A 19,311-nucleotide genomic window follows, 5' to 3' on the forward strand; every position below is an offset into this window, starting at 1 on the left:
ATTCCAGACATGGCGGCTCCGTTAGGGGGTATGTTTTCTGGGCAGCCACCCGGGCCCCCTCAGGCCCCACCGGGCCTTCCGGGCCAAGCTTCGCTTCTTCAGGCAGCTCCAGGCGCTCCTAGACCTTCCAGCAGTACTTTGGTGGACGAGTTGGAGTCATCTTTCGAGGTAATATAAGACATGGGCGTCTTTGTCCCCAGCCTTTCCTTTTTTCTGAAACGTGAGCTGCGCGTACGCGTATCTACTCCAGGGATGCGAGCAACTAATTTACAGATAGGGAAACTGAGGCTTAAAGAACGTAAGTCATTGCTTTAGGCTTCCCCGTGGCCCGTATTCAATTCAGGTCTGCTGGCGGGGGCGCGTAAACTCGAGATTTCTGGAAATGTGGACCCGAAGTTTGCCTAAACCCCAAACTTGGAACCCTTCCAGATTCCCAGCCGGCTGCTGCCATCCCAACCGGTCGTCGGTCTCATCCCTGAGCACCGTTTCTTGCATCCCTGCATGTTCATTAAGCCTTTTCGGAGCTCAAAGTTTCACTACTGTGTCCTGTATCCTTTCCGCTGGGCTTCACCCTTAAACGATCCTAAAGAGACTCTTATGAGGGGAAATTGACTTCCTTAAATTACCAGGCGCAGCTTGGTACTAGGGGCCGAGGAAAGAGGAATGGTGGAGGTTAGGGAGCGAGGGAGCCACAGATGACCCAATCTCAGTTCTGCCCAAGGAGTTTACCTTGTAGCGAGAAAGGTGAACTGTGTATTGAGGGAAGATAGAGAGGTGAAAATAAGTGCTCTGGTGATTTCCAGTGGTCTTTAAAATGGAAGATGAGCTATTCCTGTCTAGTAATAAAGTAACATAACTTCAAATTGGAGTTAACTTTTCCACATTTAAATCCCAGTTTTGTCCAGCGCGGTGGCTCACGCCTGTAATCCCAGCAGTTTGGGAGGCCGAGGCGGGCTTATCACGAGGTCAGGAGTTCGAGACCAGCCTGACAAACATGGTGAAACCCCGACTCTACTAAAAATACAAAAATTAGCCAGGCGTGGTGGCGTGCGCCTGTCATCCCAGACACGAAAGAGAGTGAGGCAGGAGAATCGCTTGAACTCGGGAGGCGGAGGTTGCAGTGAGCCGAGATCACGCCATTGCACTCCAGCCTGGGTGACAGAGCTAGACTCCGTCTCAAAAAAATAAAATTAAATTAAATAAAAATCCCAATTTTGTGACTTTTAATATTGTATCTAATAGCACCGTGGTACATTTATAATTATAAATATGTAATTTGTAAGCGATTGTATTATTCAGACGGCATGGACAAAATGCTTTTACTACACGGATGTACAAAGATTTAGAAATAAATGATTTGAGATGGAGTCTCACTCTCTCCCTCAGGCTGGAGTGCAGTGGCAGAGTTTCGGCTCACTGCAACCTCTGCCTCCCGGGTTCAAGCGATTCTCCTGCCTCAGCCTTCTGAGTTGCTGGGATTACAGGCGCCCGCCACACGCCCGGCTAATTTTTTTTATTTTTGGTAGAGACGGGTTTTCACCATCTTAGCCAGGCTGGCCTTGAACTCCTGACCTCATGATCCACCCTCCTCTGCCTCCCGAAGTGCTGAGATTACAGGCATAAGCCACCGTGCCTAGCCAGAAATAAATGATTTAAAGGACTGAGACCGTTTAGGAGGAGGGAGAGGAGGAGGAGGAGACGCCTTTGAGGTGATGGTAAGTGGTAAAGGAAGGGACTGGTGAGCTTTAGAGCAGCATCTAGCATTGTTCTTGAGGGGAGCTGGCTCTCTGTCCTGGGCACTTGTTGAAAGACTGGCCCTGTACAAATCTTAGCCAAAGTTGACTCCCAGCACCCTGCTGCTTAAAAACTTATAGTAGCTGCTTGTTGCTCTTGAGATAAGATCAAGATGTTTAGTGTGGTCTCCCAGGCTTTGCATGTTGAGTTCTTTCCTTCAGACTCATTTTCTTTTTTCTTTTTTTTTTTCCGAGACGGAGTCTCGCTCTGTTGCCCAGGCTGGGGTGCAGTGGCCGGATCTCAGCTCACTGCAAGCTCCGCCTCCCGGGTTCACGGCATTTTCCTGCCTCAGCCTCCCAAGTAGCTGGGACTATAGGCGCCTGCCACCTTGCCCGGCTCATTTTTTGTATTTTTAGTAGAGACGGGGTTTCACCGTTTTAGCCAGGATGGTCTCGATCTCCTGACCTCGTGATCCGCCCGTCTCGGCCTCCCAAAGTGCTGGGATTACAGGCTTGAGTCACCGCGCCCGGCCGGCCGAGACTCATTTTCTTACTCCAGCCACACAAGACTTTCCCATGTGTACCATTTGTTTTCTTTTTGGGCTTCCAGGCCCCTCCTCAGCTCATTGCATCACTTCCTTAGTGGACCCTTCTCTGGCCTTTTTAATACTTACCATTAAACCAGGCTGCATGAAGTCAGAGACTACCTGTTTTGTACCCCCACCCCTCACATTGTGTATCCTGTAGGGCTAATACAGTGGTAGTAGATAGCAAGTGCTAGATGAACATTTGTCAGACATTGAAGGAGCCTGTAGTGTAGTTGCCTGTGCACAGAACTCCTTGCCTGATTCACAAATGTGTCTGTAGGTGCCCTTGAGAGAGAACTCCCTCTGGGACTTGATTATCCATACGGAGAATACAGAGAAAACCAGTCCCTACCTTCAGGAAGCTTGTGATAAACGGCAGGCAGTTGCCTTGCTGTAGGATCGATCACTGCTCTGATAGAAGAAATCTAGGGTACTGTGGGAGCACATATAGGTGTGTACATCAAGGAAGGCTTCCCAGAGAGCATGAAAGCCAAAGAAGCATTTTGATTTAGCCAGGCGAAGGAGAGTGGGAGAGGTGCGAGCTGGATCCTCTCTCTGCTGCTGGGTGATCACGATCGGTCTAGTCTTGTCTCAAGATTCAATTCAAAGGCCACATTTTCTTTGGAACTTTTCCTGTTTCCTCCCTTGTGTTCTGTGTGGACCTCAATTTTCACAGCCTCCAGTGGCACATGGCAGCGCCTGCTTACCTGCTTCTCATTCCTATTGGGGTGCCACCCCTTGAGGTTTCTGTCTGCTCATTCTAGCTGCTCAGTACATGCTCTTTGATGGAAGGAATTTATTGAGCTCATGCACTCTTGATTTTGGAGGGAACGTTGGAGACCATCTAGTTCCATTTCCTCTATTCATGGATAGAGAAACTGAGGCTCAGTGAGGACAAGTTACTTGCTCAAAGCCAGCTATTGGGTTTGTGGAAATGAGGACTGGCACTTACTTTCCAGGCAAAGGCTCTGTTTTAGCCATGCTTTTAAAAAGCTATTCTCTTTCTAGGTAGATGCAGTGGCTTACGCCTGTAATCCCAGCACTTTGGGAGGCCAAGGTGACTGATCACTTGAGGTCAGGAGTTCGAGACCATCCTGGGCAACATGGCGAAACCCCATCTCTAACTAAAAATACAAAAATTAGTGGTCTGTGGTGGCATACGCCTTAATCCCAGCTACTTGGGAGGCTGACGCAGGAGAATCACTGAAACCCGGGAGGCAGAGGTTGCAGTGAGCCAAGATCGTGCCACTGCACTCTAGCCTGGGCAACAGAGCGAGACTCCGCCTCAAAAAAAAAAAAAAAAAAAAAAAAAGGCTGTTCTCTTCTTAATACAGCTGTCCAACTGTCTATAAAGGCCTGTGTATCTGTTTTTTTCTTTTTTTTTCTTTGAGACAGAGGCTCATTCTGTCACCCAGGCCAGAGTGCAGTGGCACGATCTTGGGTCACTGCAGCCTCCACTTCCTGGGCTCAAGTGGTCCTCTTGCTTCAGCCTTCCAAGTGGCTGGGACTGCAGGTGCGCACCACTACGCCTGGCTAATTTTTGTTTTTGTAGAGAGTTTCACCACATTGCCCATGCTGGTCTTGAACTCCTGGGCTGAAACCATCCACCCATCTTGGCCTCCAAAAGTGTTGAGATTACAGGCGTGAGCCACCACGTCTGACCCCAAATTTTTTTCTTAAGCAGGTGGAGGGCAGTAAAATTCTTGAGATCAGATTTCCTGCCACCCTATCTGGTAGGCCTCCTGGCTCTGGGGAGCTGGCCCAGCTTTTTTGGCCAGTTTGTGACTGGTTGGCCTCTTGATGTGACATTTTCCAGTAGCCATAGGTCTCACAAAGGAGGTACATCCTACCCACATCCCAAACCCAACAGGAGTCAACTTTCGTTTTTTTTTTTTTTTTTTTTTTTTTTTTTGGAGACGGAGTCTCTCTCTGTTGCCCAGGCTGGAGTGCAGTGATCTTGGCTCGCTGCAGACTCTGCCTCCCAGGTTCTTGCCATTCTCCTGCTTCAGCCTTCCGAGTAGCTGGGATTACAGGTGCCCGCCACCACACCTGGCTAATTTTTTGTATTTTTAGTAGATACAGGGTTTCACTGTGTTAGCCAGGATGGTCTCGGTCTTCTGACCTTGTGATCCTCCCGCCTCAGCCTCCCAAAGTGCTGGGATTATAGGCGTGAGCCACCACGCCCGGCCCCCCCTTTTTTTTTTTTTTTTTTTTTGAGACAGATTCTCACCCTGTCACCCAGGCTGGAGTGCAGTGGTGCGATCTTGGCTCACTGCAACCTGCGCCTCCCAGGTTCAAGCGATTCTCCTGCCTCAGCCTCCCGAGTAGGTGGGACTACAGGCACGTGCCACCATGCCCAGCTAATTTTTTGTATTTTTATTAGAGAAGGGGTTTCACCATGTTAGCTAGGATGGTCTTGATCTCCTGACCTCGTGATCCGCCCATATCGGCCTTCCAAAGTGTTGAGATTACAGGCATGAGCCACCGTGCCCGGCCAGGAGTCAACTTTCAAAGTAATCCCGAGAATGGGCAATCTGTGTTGCTGATTTACTTTCTCTGTAAATCAAGCGCGGGAGCTGCAGGCAGGCAGAAGTTTTGCTTCTCAAAGGGCCTTCATGTGTAGATAATGTTCTAAATTTGAGCTCAGATCTGTCTGCCTCACACCAAGTGTAGTTTGCTGATTGCTGACAGAGCTCTGCTTTCCTGTATTTGAGGCTTCCTTTCTAACTCCTGCTCTTCCACCTGCCATGCTGTTCTCTTTCTGTGCCTCCCCAATCTCCCTGCCCACTTCCTGCAGTGGGCCTGCTTTGGTACATTTCTTTAGAGTTGCTTGTGCGCAGAACCCCTTGGCTGATTCACATTTGCATCTGTATAGGTGCCCTTTAGAGATAACTCTCTCTGGGACTTGATTATCTATGTGACACCAACCTTGTCCTTTTAGGCCGTCCAGTCAGTCAGTAATATGTGTTATTAAACATTTCCCTTGTGCCAAGGCAGTGTTCCAGGCACTAGGAGGACAATGGTGAACAAGACAGACAAAATTCCCACCTACTAGTAGGGGACAGATAATAATGGATGAAAATAATGGATATGATGTCACTTAATTATGTGAAAAACTATAAAACTGTGCTTGGGTGTGGAGCGTGAGCAGGAGGGGCACAGTTTAGAAAGGGTAGACTGGCTAGTCTCTCTGAGGGGGAGAAGATTGGCCTGAGTCCTGAATGGGTGGTGATGTGAGTTGTGTAAGCACCAGCAAGAGGCCACAGTGGGGCTGGAAGAGTGTCTGGGCCTGGTGTGGAATAAGGTACGGGGAAGGGGCATGTGGTAGGACAGAGACCAAATGTGGTGGCAGCTCATTTGCCTGGCGCTTCTTCCATGGGCCTAATTAATTGGTAAACTGAGTTTACCAAATGTTTCCATTGGCCTGATGTCTTGCCATCTCGTGCAAACAGATGCTGCCACTTTATCACATGACTTCAGGAGAAGTTATTTCTTCCTCTGGAGTAAAATTTTTGATGTGTGAATGACATTTTTTTCTTTCCTACGTTTTTATTACACAGGCTTGCTTTGCGTCTCTGGTGAGTCAGGACTATGTCAATGGCACTGATCAGGAAGAAATTCGAACTGGTAAGCATTCCCTCTGTGTACACAATGTTCTTGGCTTCAGCAAGATTTCCTAGTTGCTAATTTTATACTTCATGTGTTTCAGTCCTGCTTTTATCCTAAGAGAATATTTCAGGGACTGAAATGTGTGCACATAATCTCTATGAGCTGCTGACTCTTGGTTCAGTTTATTAATTGACATCTTATATCACCCATAATGAATCATTTATAATGAACTTTTCATACTGGTACTAGGTAAAGAAGAAGACCAATGGTGTGTACTGCTTTTCAAAAAAATTTTATTATTTTTGGAATAGGTCTTACAGAGAAAAGTCCCCTGTGCTTCTTTTTATTCCCCGAGTTCTGTCCCTAAAGGTAACCAGAGCTTCTGATTTCTTCGTACTATATTTTACATGTTTCTTTTTCTTTTTTGTTTTTCCGAGATGGAGTTTCACTTTTGTTGCCCAGGCTGGAGTGCTCATTGCAACCACCACCTCACGGGTTCAGGCAGTTCTCCTGTCTCAGCCTCCCAGGTAGCTGGGACTACAGGCATGCACCACCATACTCAGCTAATTTTGTATTTTTAGTAGAGACGGGGTTCTCACCATGTTGGCCAGGCTGGTCTCGAACTCCTGACCTCTGGTGATCCACCCACCTCAGCCTCCCAAAGTGTTGGGATTACAGGCGTGAGCCACTGCGCCCAGCCTTATATGTGCCATTTTAACTGGAAATTATGATGCTAATTGCTGGATCTCTGCATTGTCTTTCTCTCTCTTTTTTTTTTTTGGAGACAGAGGTCTTGCTCTCTCATGCTTTTAAGGAATGCAGTGGCATGATCTCTGCTCACTGCAACCTCTGCCTCCTGGGCTGAAGCAGTCCTCCCATTTCAGCCCCCTAGTAGCTGGGACCACAGTGTGAGCTACCACATTTGTTTTTTTATTTTTTTTGTGGAGATGGGATCTTGCTGTATTACCCAGGCTGGTCTCAAACTCCTAGGCTCAAGCAGTCTTCCTGCCTCAGCCTCCCAAAATGTTGGGATTACAGGATGAGCCACCACGCTCAGCCTCTGCATTGTCTTTTTTTTTTGAGACTCGCTCTGTCACCAGTCTGGAGTGCGGTGGCACGATCTCGGTTCACTGCAACCTCAGACTCCCTGGTTCAAGGGATTCTACTGCCTCAGCCTCTTGAGTAGCTGGAATTACAGGCATGTACCACCACGCCCAGCTAATTTTTTTATTTTTAGTAGAGATGGGGTTTCACCATGTTGGCCAGGATGGTCTCGATCTCCTGACCTCATGATCTGCCCGCCTTGGCCTCCCAGAGTGCTGGGATTACAGGCTTGAGCCACCATGCCCAGCTGCATTGTCTTTTTAAAGATCTCATGCCTTTTATACTGTATTAAGGGCTCTCTTTTTTTTTAACCTGAGAAAAGCACAAATTATCTGCTCTTTAATGTTGGTTAACACATGAGAAGTTGGGGGTTATTACTACTGCTGTGGCCAAGATTAAAATCCCTGAGTTGTCTATGAGAAAGCTCTGTTTTTACCTTCTGATTATTCATTTATGAGGGAGATACATGAGTCTGTTGTTTTTCTTATTTTAATAATTTTGGTCCTTTTTTTTTTAAGGTGTTGATCAGTGTATCCAGAAGTTTCTGGATATTGCAAGACAGACAGAGTGTTTTTTCTTACAAAAAAGATTGCAGTTATCTGTCCAGAAACCAGAGCAAGTTATCAAAGAGGTATGGACTCAGTTTTCATCTTAGCTCTATAGGAATAACTAAGTGGTGCCAGGAATCCTTTTATGCTTTAAATGAGATGTACCCGTTTCCCGTGAGTTTCATTCAGGCTTTATAGGTCAGTGTGAAACGTGGCTAGTCATCCATGTTTGGGACAACCTGAACAAGAAGTAGAGCCAAGGAGTGGGGTCCAAAAGCAGAGTGTCAGACAGAACAGCTCTGATGTGACTTGTGTCATACATTAGCCTTCAGGAAAGATTTTTCTTAAAAGATTCTGCCATGTGAAAAAAGGATAAAAAGCCATAACATATATAGGCTTGTTTTGACAAAAACTGAGATCTGTGTCCCCAGTTGCCTTAGCCAGTGCCTTGCACACAGGAATCCAAGAAATCAGAAAGTAGTGTTCGACCCAGGCTCCTGGAAACTCAGGATTTCGTTGATCGCAGTTGTTCTAGGCTAGGACATTTGGAAGTGTGTTGGGGTTGCCACGATGACTTGGGAAGCTTTAATGGCATTGAATGGGTTGGGCTAGGATCTGCTCCATGCCATGTGGAAGAGTGAAGAATCATCCTGCCCAAAAAGCCAGCGATGCCCTCAGTGAGAAACACTGAATTGAGATTACTGGTTGGGGGCAATTTTTGAAGTAACTAGTCCCAATTAATCAAAAAGTCTCTTTTCTTTCATGATACCAGCTGTTGGGGATAGATATTCTTACAGTTTATCATGTCAGATCATTTCCTGGTGTGAATACTTGAATAACAATGCAGATATGTCCAAGACTGGGTCTTTAGTAAAGGATGTAACGCTGTTGTTCATAAAAAGCTCTTGAAAATGTAATTTTAACAGTTCATAATCTGAAGTGATAGAATAGTGGTGTGGAGTTTTTTGTAAACAGTTGTTAACAAATGTTTCAGATTTTCAGTGTTTTAGGTTCTCAGCAGTAACCTTTGGAGAGAGGTACTGGGTGGCTGGGGACCAGGATGGGATAGAGTCTGCGTATTAGTCTGTTTTCACACTGCTGATAAAGACATATCTGAGACTGGGCAATTCACAAAAGAAGAAGGTTTAATGGACTTACAGTTCCACGTGGCTGGGGAGGCCTCACAATCATGGCAGAAGGTGAAAGACACATCTCACGTGGTGGTAGATAAGAACTTGTGCAGGGAAACTCCTATTTTTAAAACCATCAGATCTCGTGAGATTTATTCACTACCAGGAGAACAGCATGGATGGGAAAGACCTGCCTCCATGATTCAGTTACCTCCCACCAGGTTCCTCCCACAACACTTGGGAACTGTAGGAGTTACAATTCAAGATGAGATTGAGTGGGGACATAGCCAAACCATATCAATCTGATTTCTTTTTGGCTGCCCTTTTCAATTTTGTAACTTGCATATTACTTTCTATAAGAAAAATAAACATAGGCCGGGCGTGGTAGCTCACGCCTGTAATCCCGGCACTTTAGCACTTTGGGAGGCTGAGGCAGGTGGATTACTTGAGGTCAGGAGTTCGAGATTAGCTTGGCCAACATGGCAAAACCCCATCTCTACTAAAAATACAAAATTTAGCCGGGTGTGGTGGCGTGTGCCTATGATCCCAGCTACTCAGGAGGTTGAGGCAGGAGAATCACTTGAACCCGGGAGGTGGAGTCTGCAGTGAGCCGAGATTGCACCACTGCACTCTAACCTGGGTGACAGAGCAAGACTTCGTCTCAAAAAAAAAAAAAGAAAACCCATATAAACTTATGTCAGAATCTATCATTTGGGTTAATTAAATAATGGAGCCAAGCAGAGTAGTGGGCTTAATATGGTTTAATGGATTCTCTTTGTTTTGAATTGTTAGCCTTTTAACCAACCAGAACCGTGTGTGTTTTTCTTGAGTTTGCTCTGACTTACTCCATCGCTTTCATCGGCAGGATGTGTCGGAGCTAAGGAATGAATTACAGCGGAAAGACGCACTAGTCCAGAAGCACTTGACAAAGCTGAGGCATTGGCAGCAGGTGCTGGAGGAAATCAACGTGCAGCACAAAAAGCCCGCCGACATCCCTCAGGGCTCCTTGGCCTACCTGGAGCAGGCGTCTGCCAACATCCCTGCACCTCTGAAGCCAACGTGAGCAAAGGGCAGAGGCATTCGGCCTATGAGTGGGCTGGTGCGTGAGGTTGGCCACATATCCCTTCCTGGGGACTTGACATTTTGGAAGAACTCTTTGCCAGATAATGAGTTCATTTTAGTTTTATGCTTGCATTGAAAATTTTTCCACTATTTTTATAAGCTGTTAATTTCTTGAGTACTTCATAACATGTCTGTAGCTTGGATAAACCAATTTTTTTTTTTTTTTTTTGTCTTTAGCAAAGTTTAGACTGTGAGTGTGATGATACAGATTATTTTCTATGGTGGCTTTGTTTTTAAATTTTTGTATGACTTTTCATCTTTGTATGTGTGTTTCCTGTAGTTTGATCTGAAGGAGAAGAGTATAGTAGCCTGAGAATCAGGAGATGGGGATTTTGGTTGTAGGTCTTATGATAATTACCCCTCAGTGGTGTATAGAAAAGTATGTAAATTTGCTCTGTTTTAAGACTTTGAACTACCTCAAGAAGAGGAATCTAATACAATATTTGTAATGTTTCCAGAGCTCTCAATGAGGATATTTTTGTAAATAGGTGGGAAGAGGATGGAATTTTCCTGGGTTAGTGTAGTAATCTTACACTAGGATCCTTAGGTTGATGCTGACTTCTATTTGGGGTATGTTTATATTTTACGTGGTGTTTGTTTACTTTTTTTTTTGACAGAGAAGGATATAGTGGGAGCAGTGATACGCTAACATTCATTACATTCTGCAGTAATGAATCTGTTTAATGGGGCAGACACTGTTTTCAGTAGCATGACAGTGGGGGCATAGGTGAGCTAAGAGGTGCTAAAGCTTGCTCTGATTGTCTCTTTCTGCTTTGAGTTTTGTTTGCGTGTTTCATTTTTGTTTTACGTTTTGGGAGGGGAAACATTTTCCATTAAGGAAGGTTGTTGCCAGTGGATTTGACTCCAAGGGACTAGAGTGACTAGAAAGGAGTGGAGGAGTATTATGTCTTGGAAGAGACTCCCGCTCTGATTGTCCACGGGTGGGTTCTGGCCTGGCTTGTTGCTTGATCTAAGGTCCGTCCATAGGCTTCAGGCTTTCGACTTTCAAACAAACATCTGTGCCACACATATTCTGTAAATGATCCTATTCAGTCTTCTAGAAGGCTTATAACAGAATCAATATTGTTGTTCCCATTTTCACAGATGGATAAAAAAGTCTATAAAATAGGGATAAGACTAGGACCTATCCTCCAGGATTATTTTTGCAGATTAAAGGAGATGTTGAGGCCGGGCGCGGTGGCTCACGCCTGTAATCCCTGCACTTTGGGAGGCTGAGGCAGGAGAATCTCTTGAACCCGGGAGGCAGAGGTTGTGGTGAGCTGAGATTGTGCCATTGCACTCCAGCCTGGGCTACAAGAGTGAAACTCCATCTCAAAAAAGAAAAAGGAGATGTTGAATGGGAAGTCAGTAGCAAGGGTGCTGGAATGTAGCAAGTATTCTTCAGGTGTTAGTGATTTCTGTTGTTCCGGGAAGAGGAGGGTTATGGAGGAAGAGTATGGGATTTAGGAGGGTTAAGTGATTTGCCCAAAGTCAAGAGGTTAGTCTTTTTAACCCTTGACAGAAGCAGGATTTGAAGTGAGTTTTCACGCCTCTCTTCCCTGGTCAGTGTGTTATAACAGCCCACCCACCTGTGGTTCCAGGGTGTTCTTAAGACGCCAAGGTTGTCTTGGGTGTGGTAGCTCTTTGAAAGGTAGAAAGTTCCACCAGGAGGGCCTTTTTTCTTGAATACTACTTAGCTTCCAGCTTCCTTGTCAGGCTCCAAGATGCAGATTGCCTGTGGGCTGTCACTCTCCACAGATAAACCTATCTACATCTTCAGGACAGCCTTTTTTTTTGAGACAGAGTCTTGCTCTGTCACCCAAGCTGTAGTGCAGTGGCACAACGGGGTGCCACAGGCAAGTGCTGGGGAAAGGCCAACCCAGCCATCAGGTAGCCTGTGTGTTCTACAAACAGCAGCTGGCAGCACTGCCTCCTGCAGGACATTCCTGCCACCCGACATCAAAGCTGGTGGGTGACCTTTTCAGCCATTTGACATTCCCCCCAGAAGAACCGCTGCCTCCCAGAGGTTTAAGCAGTTCTCCTGCCTCCCAAGTAGATGGGCTAATTTTTTTTTTTTGAGACGGGGTCTCACTCTGTCCAGGCTGGAGTGCAGTGGTGCGATCTCAGCTCACTGCAACCTCGGCCTCCCGGGTTCAAGCAGTTCTCCCACCTCAGCCTCCCAAGTAGCCGTCAGGCATGCACCACCCCACCCAGATAATTTTGTATTTTTAATAGAGATGGGGTTTCACCATGTTGGCCAGGATGGTCTCGATCTGACCTCGTGATCCACTCGCCTCTGCCTCCCAAAGGGCTGGGATTACAAGCGTGAGCTACCGTGCCTGGCCTTAATTTTTGTATTTTTAATGGAGACGGGGTTTTGCCACATTGGCCAGGCTGGTCTTGAACTCCTGACCTCAAGTGCTCTGCCCGCCTCGGCCTCCCAAAGTGCTGGGATTACAGGCGTGAGCCACCGCGCCCAGCCCATCTTCATATTCTTTACTTAAACTTAATTCTTTTTCATTCATCTTCCCTTCTTTCCTCTTTTCTCCTCTACCCAAATGTCTTAACTGTTAACATTCCCAAGTGTTTGGTTGTGGGCCTCTAGAGGTTGTGAAGGAGTGCTGCTCAGTCCTCCCTTCAAGAAAGCAGCTTCAAGGAGTTCAGTTACAAAAGCTCCTGGCATTGGGGATCTGCCGCCGTGTTCCTGCCCAGGCCATGCTGGTCCTGGCTGTCACCAAGCACAGTGGAGGTCCAGGTGCTAGGCCATTTCTGCTCGACACAGGACTCCTCTAATAAGCAGTCTGAGGCCGGGCGCAGGAGGCTGAGGCAGGAGAATGGCTTGAACCCAGGAGGTGGATGTTGCAGTGAGCTGAGATCGAGCCACTGCACTCCAGTCTGGGTGACAGAGCAAGACTCTGTGTCAAAAAAATAAAAATGAAAAAAAAAAACTGAGCAGTCTGCTTGGGCGCTTCCATCAGCCCGGCCACAACGTCTTCGGAGCTGTCCTGCCTTCTTTTGCCCCAGTGTTCCTTGGCCCACCTGTCAGACCTACATCATAGGCTCTTCCTGTCTTCTATGTCCTCTCCCCTTTCTCTAAATAGGTGTTTCTCCTGAAAAAGAGAGAAGAAAACACCTGTCCCTGACATTCAGAAGCTGACAACACTGTTCGGTCATGTCATTCTCCTGTAGGACATAAACAGTCTCTGAATACCAACTCTAAAGTTGCTCTCAGGCCATGATAAAATAAACCACTTCATAATTTTGTCTAAGCACATACAAAGAAAATTCAGGGTTAGTTTACCACTCACAAAATACCAAACATCCTTCTCCTGGTTAAAATGAGTGACAGTTGCTATATATGTATGTATATATATGCAATTATACCTTTATTCCTACGCTAGTCCACCTTCCTATAAATAAGATGTATTGAGATGCTCAATCCTACAGTCGCCCCCACTCTGACAGCATCCAGTCGAGTGAATCCTCACTTCCTTGAAATCACCCAACCAGGGCCAGAATCCTAAAAGAGGTTCTTTGTGACATTCTCTGTCTGAGAAGCCCATGGTTCTCTGTGATGAATAAACCCACCTTGTTCAAATCAGGCGTTTCTGGTGGGCTTTGGCTAAAGGCATTCACACCCCCCAGTGAATGTCTTGCGCTTCTCATTGTGTCTCGGGGCGTGCCTGGTGGAGGACCTGACTGAGACAATTGTGACTGGATGTGGTCTGAGAGCAGGCAATAGCATGGGGCTTGGGGACTGGCTCACTCACTGCCCAACTGACAGCAAAACCCATCTGGAGCAGCGTGTGAGGTATGGACAGTCACCTCACGAGGGGGTGGCCCAGTTGCTGAGGATTCCACTAGTGGTGCCCTGGGAAAATATCCCTGTGGAGGGGAATGTGAGGAGTCAAACCTGTGGGAGGTAAGAGGAGTACTGCAACAAGGACAGTAGAGTGTCAGTTCCCTGCAGAGGGATAGTGAGAAACTGATGAGGTGACTGTGAGTGCCTGGGGCCTCTGTCATTATCTTGGAGGCGCTGGTAGAAATAATCAAAACCAATACTGAGGCCAGACGGTGACTCACGCCTGTAATCCCAGCACTTGGGGAGGCTGAGGCGGGCGGATCACTTCGAGGTTAGGAGTTCGTGACCAGCCTGGCCAACATGGTGAAACCCCGTCTCTACTAAAAGTACAATAATTAGCGTGGTGGTGGTTACCTGTAGTCCCAGCTACTTAGGAGGGTGAGGCAGAAGAATCACTTGAACCCAGGAGGTGGAGGTTGCAGTGAGCTGAGATTGCACCATGGCACCCCAGCTTGGGTGACAGAGCAAGATTCCATCTCAAAAACACACAAACAAACAATACTGCATCCTGGGGGTGGAGGTGAGGTGACAGTCAAGATCAGTGCTACCCTTGGAAATCTGACAGATGCAGTAAGACGGTCCTTATCATAGTTCCATTTAATTTGCCAGCCTCGTCTGCAGAATCCAGATGGATCCTGGAGAAAAATTAACCAAGTAGTCTCAATCACAATTGCTGGGTTGGATATTACATCAATGTTAGAGCAGTTAAGGGCTCAGGTATGTGGTGTGCAAGCCATTGACTAGGTGAATCCATTCTTACCTACCCCAATTACAAAACAGTTTGCATTCATGTGGAACAGATAGTATTCCCTTCAGTTTTGCTACAGGAACATGTTACCTCTTCCATACGTCATAATATCCCATTTTTTCTCTCTCCTAACTTAATCCCGAATTGGATAATTTCTCTTCATCTCCACTGTCTGTCACTTCTGTGCCATCACTGTCATCTCTAGACCACTCTGCTCTTGAGAGATTGATGGAATCATTATGCAAACTAAAACAGAAAGAATGTTTTATCTATCAAATTGTATTTCTTTGTCAATAGTGTTGGGCACAGCAGGTTCATTTACTGCAGGTAAGGGTGTAAATTGCTAGAAACTTGCTGAATGGCAGTTTGGTAATATCAAACAAAAAGCTTAAGTTTGTGTCCTTAAATGCCTTACTTCAATACTCAAGACATATGGCCTCAAGAAAAAATTATAGAAGCATGCCAAGATTTTGTTAACAAAGATATAATCATTGCAGGGTAGAATTTAGAAATTTAAGAAGATCTTTCAGGCGCCTGCAACAAGAAAGGAGTCAAAACAGATGTACAGTCTTAATTAGTAAAATTCTCTTCCTGCCCGGGGATCACACCTCTAGGACTGTGAGTGACACATTTCCATTGTTTATAAATTATCCAGCATAAGTAAGATATTTTGTTAGAGCAGCCTGAACGAACTAAGACACTCTAAGCAGGAAACTCACAAAAAATATTTGGTAATGAAAAACAATATGGCGTGTTAATGTATGATGACAAGTGTTTGTATTTAAAAATGTATTGGGGCCTCTTTTTGATTAGGCGGTAAATTTACCTTTAATATGTAAGTTTGTTTGACAGTTATAATGTATAATCAGCTTTTTTTTTAAGGTGATGTGATTGAGGTTAATGTGAAGTGAACTTTCTATTTCCAAGCTGTCTTCATCTCATTTTACCTTTCTGTGGAAAATCAATACAAGTCAACTATTTTTATTGCCCAGTTCAAAGTTTTATTTAAAGAGCAAAGATTTGACAATGCATAGAATTAACATTGGTTTGTGGGCCACCTCCTGGGCCAGCACCAAAGACTGAAAAAATATTTTGCTCCCTAAAAGTTGTACTGAGTCTTGTCAAATCACCTTGCTCCATCAGAAGGTGAGACAAATCAGTGTGGACTGAGAGCAAGACAGCACCGTGAACAGCCATTCCGGTTCCTTTTTATTCCACTGGGAATTCATGCAATGAAGAAGCAATACACCATGAGGCAAATGGCTCAAACCCAAAGACCAGAGGTTCAGGATATAAATATTTTTTATCTGTAGAGATGGGGTCTCACTCACTATCTTGCCCAGGCTGGTCTCGAACTCTTGGGCTCATGCTATCCTCCTACCTCAGCCTCCCAAGTTGCTGGGACTACAGGCACCCACCACTGTGCCTGGCTAATTATTACTATTTTTATTTACTATTTTTATTTTTTTGTTTTCTTTGGACTAATTATTTTTTGTAGAGATGGAGGTCTCACTGTGTTGCCCAGGCTGGTCTCAAATTCCTGGCCTGAAGCTCTCCTCCCATCTCACCTCCCAAAGTGTTGGGATTACAGCATGAGCCATGTGCACAGTCTAGAAGATCTTTGACTTCAAAGAACAGATAGTCTCGAGACCTTCACAAATGATCAAGTTGACACTACAGTCATTACATTGAGACCTGTAACTGGGCTAGGATTGGTTATTTACAGAAAAACCTTGTGGTACTTAATTAATTCCAATTCATGTTAACTTATGTTATCTTGCTTAATCCTTGCAAAGCCCTTTTAGAGGTAGGTGTCATCCCATCTACAATCTGCTGCTTGTCTTAGACCAAGGAAGTGAAAATAGTCCAAGCATGCTACCATCCATTTCTGGTAGGTTTGGTTTGTTTTCTTTTTAGTTGACTTTCCTGTTTATTTTAACTTTTATTCATCTTCCTATTGAGGTTAGATGTGCATTTTGGAATTGCATCATTTTACATAGAAACAGCTTTCCAGTGGAGTTGACTAGCATCCTAAGGACAAGTACAACCACTTTTAAAGTAGATCATGGAAATCACAAAGTCTGATATTCTACAAAATGGAGTATGATGTTATGGACACTAGAAATACAACATACAGGTCATTAGTAATGCTAATAACATTTTCCTATAGATGCTTTTTAATAACACTGGTTTGTTTAATGTCAAGATATTTGTAATGAACTGTCACCATGGACCCATGGAACAATTTTTTTTTTTGGAGACAGGGTCTCCCTCTGTCACCAGGCTGGTTGGAGTGCAGGAGTTCAATCTCGGCTCACTGCAACCTCTGCCTCCCAGGTTCAAGTGATCCTCCCGCCTCAGTCCCCCAAGTATCTGGGGCCACAGGCACACACCACCATGCCTGGCTAAGTTTTGTATATTTTGTAGAGACGGGGTTTCACCATATTGCCCAGGCTGGTCTCAAATTCCTGGATTCAAGCGATACGTCTGCCTCAGCCTCCCAAAGTGCTGGGATTACAGAGGTGAGCCACTGTGCCTGGCAGAGCAGTATGGAGTGTTAATGCCAAAATTTGTTTTAGCTCTCATATATAAATCATATTACAAGCATATTATTTGGTTGGTCGGTTTTAGTTCATTCCTTCAATCAGATGATTTAAAAGAAATGTTTTTCAAGTATCCTCTGTGATGTATCCCAAAGATTAGCTTAGAAAGAAAAGTACTTGGTAAACCATTCCTGGTGCGGAGAGCCCTGTTTCTGCTGGGCTTCTTTGGGCTGGGCCGTTTCACCATCTGGTGTCCTACAAACAAAAAAAGGTTTTTTATATGGTTTTGAAAATTATGCACGAAACAGCTTAATACCCACCATCTTTTCAGGGAAAGGTAACTGCATGTTTACTCTTTAGAAACACCTGAATGGGACCGGCCAACATTAGTAGTGGGAAACAAGTTGTAAAGGATGGGGCTGGGGAGGGAGTACCTAATCCTCATTTTGAAAACAGAAGGTTCACCATTGTTTGGTTCTCTGTTGTTCCTTTGAGACTTAGTGGTTGTAGCTCTGATAATTATGCAGGATTAACCAAACCTACAGATTAAGAGACTTTATTTTTATTTTTTGAGACAGAGTCTCCCTCTGTCACCCAGGCTGGAGTACAGTGGCATGATCTCGGCTCACAGCAACCTCCAGCCTCCTGGATTCAAACGATCATTGTGCCTCAGCCTCCCGAAGAGCTGGAATTACAGGCACACACCACTACACCCAGCTAATTTTTGTATTTTTTTGGTAGAGATGGGTTTTGCCATGTTGCCTACGCTGGTCTCGAACTCCTGACCTTAGGTGATCCACCCACCTCCACCTCCCAAAGTGCTGGGATTACAGGCGTGAGCCACTGAGCCCAGCCTGATTAAGAGACTTTAGAATTCCAACGTGATAGGTTGGGCTCAAGCCTGTAATCCCAGCACTTTGGGAGGCTGAGACAGGCGGATCACAAGGTCAGGAGATTGAGACCATCCTGACTTAACACGGTGAAACCCCGTCTCTACTAAAAAATACAAAAAAAAACTAGCTGGGCGAGGTGGCGGGCGCCTGTAGTCCCAGCTACTCGGGAAGCTGAGGCAGGAGAATGGCGTGAACCGGGAGGTGGAGCTTGCAGTGAGCCAAGATTCAGCCACTGTACTCCAGCCTGGGTGACAGAGCAAGACTCCATCTCAAAAAAAAAAAAAAAAAAAGGCAGGGCGCGGTGGCTCAAGCCTGTAATCCCAGCACTTTGGGAGGCCAAGGCTGGCGGATCACGAGGTCAGGAGATCGAGACCATCCTGGCTAACATGGTGAAACCTCGTCTCTACTGAAAACACAAAAAAATTAGCCAGGCGTGGTGGCAGGCACCTGTAGTCCCAGCTACCGCGGAGGCTGAGGCGGGAGAATGGCGTGAACCCGGAAGGCAGAGCTTGCAGTGAGCAGAGATCGCACCACTGCACTGCAGCCTGGGGGACACAGCAAGACTCTTGTCTCAAACAAACAAACAAAAAAGAATTCCAAGGTGATACAGTAAATCTTGAGGAATGTTAGTAATGATACTGAAACTATATTGAAGATTTCTGTGCCAAGTCCTGTGCTAAGCACATCCTATGAATTAATTCCTTTAGTCTCACATCAGTCTGATGAGATAGGTGCTGTATTATCTTAAATTTAGAGGGAAGGATATGGAGACCCGGAGGTCAAGTGACCTGTCCAAGGCCACACAGCTGAGAATGAGGAAGACTAATTCAGACCTCCAGGCCAGATAGAGTCCACCTTTTGTATAACCCATGCTGAAGTTTTCAGCTAAGTGATTCAGTGTCCCTTGTCTAATCATCCATGGAAAAAGGCCTTCTGGAATTTGGTACCAGGAATAGTACCCCTTCCAAAGAATGACATAATTCCCTTCTCTTACAGTCTTCCCTTTTGGCTAAATTACCATTTTTCAAAGGCAGGGCTTGTTTTACTACTCTTTATATCGCCCAAATGCCGGGTAATTAGCAGGTGCCAGAAAGAATCCTAATTTCCCTCTTGTCTACAGGGAAATACAATAAGGGCCTCTGCCCCCAACATCCCCTACAACCTTGTGGCAGTTTTTGCATCTGTAGACTGGTTGGGTTTGTAGGGCCGGCCACAGCTGGGGCTTGGGTCCAAGCTGGGTGATTTAGTTATTGGAGGGGCATTAATCCTGGAACTCAGATCGCCACTCAGAAAGTTCTTTGCATAGGAAGCGAGGTTCGGCACGCTGACCACACGGCTGGGCACGTCCTCCATCTTCTTTTTCTGTTTGTATTAATGGAAATGTTAGTGCAGTGCAATGCAAAAAACAAAACAAAGCATTATTATAAAAGCA

At 45.6% G+C, this 19,311-nt stretch overlaps 2 protein-coding genes across 2 annotated transcripts in view; one reads left to right on the forward strand and one right to left on the reverse strand.

Annotated features, from left to right (window-relative positions):
• Positions 1–10,285, forward strand: MED28 (mediator complex subunit 28). Its single transcript, XM_015138086.3, has 4 exons — positions 1–168; positions 5,881–5,947; positions 7,552–7,664; positions 9,577–10,285. The coding sequence occupies exons 1-4, from the start codon at positions 10–12 to the stop codon at positions 9,772–9,774; spliced, it is 537 nt and encodes a 178-aa protein (XP_014993572.2). The 5' UTR covers positions 1–9; the 3' UTR covers positions 9,775–10,285.
• A 5,136-nt stretch (positions 10,286–15,421) lies between these two features.
• Positions 15,422–19,311, reverse strand: part of FAM184B (family with sequence similarity 184 member B) — a 151,940-nt gene continuing 148,050 nt past the window's right edge. The window contains exons 17-18 of the mRNA XM_015138087.3: positions 19,042–19,241; positions 15,422–17,241 (exon numbers count right to left, since the gene is read on the reverse strand). Of these exons, the coding sequence (XP_014993573.3) occupies positions 17,148–17,241; positions 19,042–19,241 (294 nt within the window). The 3' untranslated portion in view covers positions 15,422–17,147. The remainder of the gene's footprint in view (positions 17,242–19,041; positions 19,242–19,311) is intronic.

Source organism: Macaca mulatta, chromosome 5 (assembly GCF_049350105.2).
Source record: "Macaca mulatta isolate MMU2019108-1 chromosome 5, T2T-MMU8v2.0, whole genome shotgun sequence".
Taxonomy (NCBI): domain Eukaryota; kingdom Metazoa; phylum Chordata; class Mammalia; order Primates; family Cercopithecidae; genus Macaca; species Macaca mulatta.

Excerpts from the sequence above, each read along its gene's own strand:
- MED28 (XM_015138086.3), top strand. The coding sequence starts at position 10 with ATGGCGGCTCCGTTAGGGGGTATGTTTTCTGGGCAGCCACCCGGGCCC. Across the intron at positions 169-5,880 it reads AGTTGGAGTCATCTTTCGAG|GCTTGCTTTGCGTCTCTGGT; the intron begins GTAATATAAGAC and ends TTTATTACACAG. Across the intron at positions 5,948-7,551 it reads TCAGGAAGAAATTCGAACTG|GTGTTGATCAGTGTATCCAG; the intron begins GTAAGCATTCCC and ends TTTTTTTTTAAG.